The sequence below is a fragment of the Cynoglossus semilaevis genome, unplaced genomic scaffold (assembly GCF_000523025.1).
Source record: "Cynoglossus semilaevis isolate Cse_v1.0 unplaced genomic scaffold, Cse_v1.0 scaffold436, whole genome shotgun sequence".
Lineage (NCBI taxonomy): Eukaryota > Metazoa > Chordata > Actinopteri > Pleuronectiformes > Cynoglossidae > Cynoglossus > Cynoglossus semilaevis.
The window spans coordinates 120,069-124,683 of NW_007585130.1; the positions used below are offsets into that span (position 1 = coordinate 120,069).

Consider the following 4,615-nt stretch of genomic DNA (forward strand, 5'->3'; position numbering starts at 1 on the left):
AACTGGGTTTCGTTTTTGCAACCGTCTGTTAAGATTCGTTACATTTATTGCATGTATGACTAGGTGTTTTTTTTGTTGTTTTGGTTTTTTTTTTTGTGTTTTTTTTTTGCGTGGTCGTTGCATACCCGTACTGTTCCAGGGCACAGCCAAGCAGAAGAAACGTCAGCCCAATGGCTCCACTGAAGGACAAACCGAGCAGTGCTGAAAGAAGAGAAACACTGGTTTCTTGCTGGCAAATATTCAAATTATATCTAACAAAAATAAATTTGAATACACGTTTTAAAACATAACTGCTAACCACTTAAAACCAATTTTACGCCTTGACAATGTTAGCTTTCGACGTGTTTTTGAGATTCATTTTCTTGACGAGTAAGAGAGCGTAAACAAAGGACAAAGAGTTTAAAAAGCGGAAGACAAAACACAAGTTTATCGAACAAGCTTCTAAGTGGGTTAAATGCGCTAAATACAATATTTGAGTGTGTAAAATACCTTTGACTCCGGCCATTGTTGCGAATGTATATAAATATTTCTGCTGTGTTGTCCGTGTTGTTTATGTGCTCCAAGCTTCCTTCACAAAACCACTTCCTGTTTCCTGCGTCAGAGCCTTCGTCTTCTTCTTCTTCTTCTTTTCCTTGTTGTTGCAGTGTGAACGCAGCTTACAGTAAACACCACCACCCCTTGGATGGGAACGTCTTGTTTTTATTACTCATATGCTTTATTATGAACCTTCTAGAATCCACATTCTCTATTAAGTACCGTCTGTAGTTCTGCTGTTGCTTTTATGTTCACATTATCTGTGATGCTATTACTCTAGAATTGTAGGTTACAGCTAGCTTACTTTCTAGTTTAATTATACATCAACAGTAGCAGTAAATTATGATATTGTATTGGTAAATAAAAGCCACTTCAACTCAAATTTTCAAATATGTGGGGATGAATACACACAGCTACAGAGATAGATTGATAGGTTGTTAGAACAGTTGAACATAAAAAGTTAACATTTTCTAACCACAACAACAACATTCATTTCTGTACAAAAGTATATAAAGAAAAGACACATGAGGCTAAAACAACACAGTTATCCACCCATGTATCTACCTTCTAATTATATAAATAATGTTAAGAATAACTGTGATAATTAAAACTAATACCCACTGGCCTAAAAATACCTACTTTTGCAGAATCATAGTTTACTGCAAGGACTTAGGTTGGACCAGGCGTGGGCAAACATTTTGACCCGCAGGTCACAATTGTCCTAAAATTGAACAGGGGGGCCAGATTAACACTGCTCCTTTCCACAAGCAAATCATATGGACACCAGAGCTGTGAAAGCTACCTCCTGCAGCTGAAAATGTCTCATTGTGCTGAGATGAATACGCTGTACAGTACAGTTTCAGTAAGATCAAGGTTCTTGCGGAAAATGATTAAAAATGATACCGACTGATACAGACTCTGCTCTCCTATTAGCTCTTATATGACTTTTTTTTTTTTTTTTGGCAGTAGCGATGATATAACCAACAATTGTAACTATACCACACTCTCCATTTGATTACCTTCATGAGTGACTTCAATTTCTCATTGTCGTTCGACTGTTTCGTTTTAATCTCCCTCAATAATCACGGAGTTATGAGCCATCTAAAAATGTGAAGCTTCAGTTATTTTTTTTTTCTTCTGAAAAACAATTTCCTTCTCCATTCCTGAAAAACAACTTTGCAACAGTTGAAGCAAATCTTCCAACGAAAACAAAAAATGTGCTGACAGCACAAAACAATGCAGATGAAGCTGAATTCCCTTTTGATTGGATGTAAATTATATATTTGTTTTTTATATGAAAGACCAGTCCTATTTCTCAATCATGAGAAACAGAGTAAACAAAACCTCAAAAGTCTTTTTTTAATGCTTCAGAGATGGAGCAAAAACTCAGCGTAAAATGCAAAACCTGTTGTAATTTAAGCTCATTTCATACAAAAAAAAAAATGATATAGACAAAAGTAAACACACATACATTAGCCACGGTGGATGAATGGGATAGATCACGTGATGACCGAAGGGCCTCTTCGACCTGTCCTGTGATGGAGCTGGGAAATCTTTAAAGCGATGGTTGCCAGGGGTGCCAGCATCACCTTCACGTGACAGGATAAATGTTAAGAAAATAAGAAAATAGATTATACATTTTTTTTGCCTTGTTGTTACATTCTTGTAGCTACCTGCGTGTTTTCAAAGATCATCTTCTTTTCATGGCTGTCGATGTAGATTCTTACAGTGGCCCCGTCCCTACCTGTCCCACTGAGTCGGAAGATTATTCGCGAGCCATCGGAGAAGATAATCCTCAGTCCCTGCAGTTGAAACCACCCCGGCGCAAAAGAAGGTCATCGCGCTTTCCATTCTTTCTACGGAGATAATCGCACCGTAGCAACAAACGGTAGCATTTCATACCTGGTTCCTGGAGATGGTGCTGTCTATGGGGTCAGTGTACTCAAAGTTGTCGGCCTTTTCCACCTGGTAGATTTTGTCTTCCACAGCGAATCTCTGCTTCAGGAAGGACTTTTCGGTAATCACGATCTCCAAATCTTCCATCATCTCACAGGCTGCATCTATGTCTATGTTTTCATAGTCATACCTGGAGGAAAACACAGCTGTATTTTAATATACTGCAGGACAGGGCTGTCAAACTCATTTTCCTATATAAATATATTTCCTATATAGTCTATATAAATATAACTATTCCTTAACATATAAATAAATGTTTCTGCAATTTATTATTATTTATTTATTTATTCAAGTTATAAATATTGTTCATTACTGTGTGAAAAAAAAGCTTTTACTTTATCAGATTAAGAATCTCTGCTGCACGGACCATACAAAATGACTTGGTGGCCCACATTTGGCCCCCGGGCCTTGGGTTTGACACATGCTGTAAGCTCATATATTTCTTCTTTTTTTGTCGATCGCATAATTAACTGTAAAAGTAATTAGTGTTTACATTTTTTTTTCCTTATCCTGTAAAAATGTTGCTGCTATAACTGTAGTGAGGACGATTTTTAAAAAATGTGTCGTGATGTGTATTTTCCACCAGATGTCAGTCTTGCATAAAATAATATAAATCACAATATCACGCAGATCTTCACCAAAAGTGTCTTTAAAATACTTGTTATTCAAACATTTACCATTTTTAGTAACGGTATACAGTTACCAAATTTTTTTTCATTTTTTTGTATTTTGAGGGTTTTAGACTACATGTAGTCTTAACGGTGATGAATGGAAGTGGAAGAATCACTACATTTTCAAAATAAAACCTCTTTTAGTCTTTATTCTTTTAGTATCGGTGTCTGGATGACATCTTATTTTGAAATAATAACGGATTATTTTTACATGTACACGTGCACTGCGGCCCGGTACCAAATGACCTACGGACTGCTACAGGTCCATGCACCGGGTATTGAGAACCCCCTGCAGTCTCCCGTCCTCAACTTACCTGGTATAATAATTCCTTCCATATTTTCTCCAGTGCTCTTTTAAAATATCCTCCACGCTCTGTTTCCGGAGCGCCAAGATGGAAAGCCATGCCAGCACAGCCCACAGTCCATCTTTCTCTCGAATATGGTCTCCACCTGAAAGACGATGGGGGTGATTTTTTTTTTTTTTTCTCTTTGCCCCTGGAGAGTTGTGTCACAGATTGTTACTGATGTGTTACAGTACCTGTACCAAAGCTTTCCTCTCCACAGAGAGACAGTCGCCCTGCGTCCATGAGGTTCGAAAAGAACTTCCACCCTGAGGGCGTTTCATATAGCTCTATTTTGGTTGCCTTGGCTACCCTGTAGGGGGAAACACAGTGAACAATTCCCTTTTTTCAAAGAAGACAGACGATGTGTTTAGAATAAAGATAAGCACGACCTTCGATGTTATAGAAACTAAATTTCAATTCAAAATCTCAGTATGTTTTTCTTTTTCAACCCTAATCAGACAATGTGGGTAGAATGGTAAAAGCCAGGTCAAACTTTTACCTGTCTAAAGCTGCACTTGTGGGCATGCTGCGAGCGAAACCTCTCACCCCTGTATGCTGGAAGTACGGGATGCAAAAGATGTTGTCGGCTATCACGGCCACAGAGTCACATGGCGTGACGAAGAAGCCGTGTTTCCCGAGGATCATGTTACGGTCCTAGAAAACCAGCAGCAAGGCAGAGGTTACGACCTTTGAACTTTGGCACAAATTCTAAAAAAAAAAAAACAAAAGGAAAATTAAAAAGAAATAACGAACCCCGTCTCCATCAAAAGCGGCGCCGAAGTCATACTGTCCGTCTCTCATGCTGTCGACCAGTTCTGCAGCGTAGGTTGGGTTAGGGTCGGGGCGTTGACCTCCGAAATCCTCCAGCGGGACACAGTTGACGGCAGAGTTGGCGGGACAGCCCAGCTCCTCACACAGGATTCTGCGAACATACGGTCCTGCCACTGGATGGAGAAAACAAAAGAGACAAGAAGACTGGTTTCAAAACAGTTACAGTAATGAATCATGGTTGTCCATCCATCCATCCATCCTTACATCCATCCTTCTATCTATCTATCTATCTATCTATCTATCTATCTATCTATCTATCCATCTATCTATCTATCTATC

At 38.8% G+C, this 4,615-nt stretch overlaps 2 protein-coding genes across 3 annotated transcripts in view; both read right to left on the reverse strand.

The window, feature by feature from the left end:
- Positions 1-655, reverse strand: part of LOC103398829 (leptin receptor gene-related protein) — a 4,529-nt gene extending 3,874 nt beyond the window's left edge. Inside the window, exons 1-2 of the mRNA XM_008337571.3 lie at positions 490-655; positions 126-201 (exon numbers count right to left, since the gene is read on the reverse strand). Of these exons, the coding sequence (XP_008335793.1) occupies positions 126-201; positions 490-505 (92 nt within the window). The 5' untranslated portion in view covers positions 506-655. The remainder of the gene's footprint in view (positions 1-125; positions 202-489) is intronic.
- A 1,137-nt stretch (positions 656-1,792) lies between these two features.
- The window catches only part of LOC103398830 (phosphoglucomutase-1-like), a 6,059-nt gene continuing 3,236 nt past the window's right edge, over positions 1,793-4,615 (reverse strand). For both annotated transcript variants that reach the window (XM_008337572.3, XM_025053834.1), the window contains exons 5-11: positions 4,259-4,449; positions 4,005-4,159; positions 3,700-3,815; positions 3,476-3,611; positions 2,437-2,620; positions 2,208-2,336; positions 1,793-2,123 (exon numbers count right to left, since the gene is read on the reverse strand). In XM_008337572.3, coding sequence (XP_008335794.1) covers positions 2,034-2,123; positions 2,208-2,336; positions 2,437-2,620; positions 3,476-3,611; positions 3,700-3,815; positions 4,005-4,159; positions 4,259-4,449 — 1,001 coding nt within the window. In that variant the 3' untranslated portion in view covers positions 1,793-2,033. The remainder of the gene's footprint in view (positions 2,124-2,207; positions 2,337-2,436; positions 2,621-3,475; positions 3,612-3,699; positions 3,816-4,004; positions 4,160-4,258; positions 4,450-4,615) is intronic.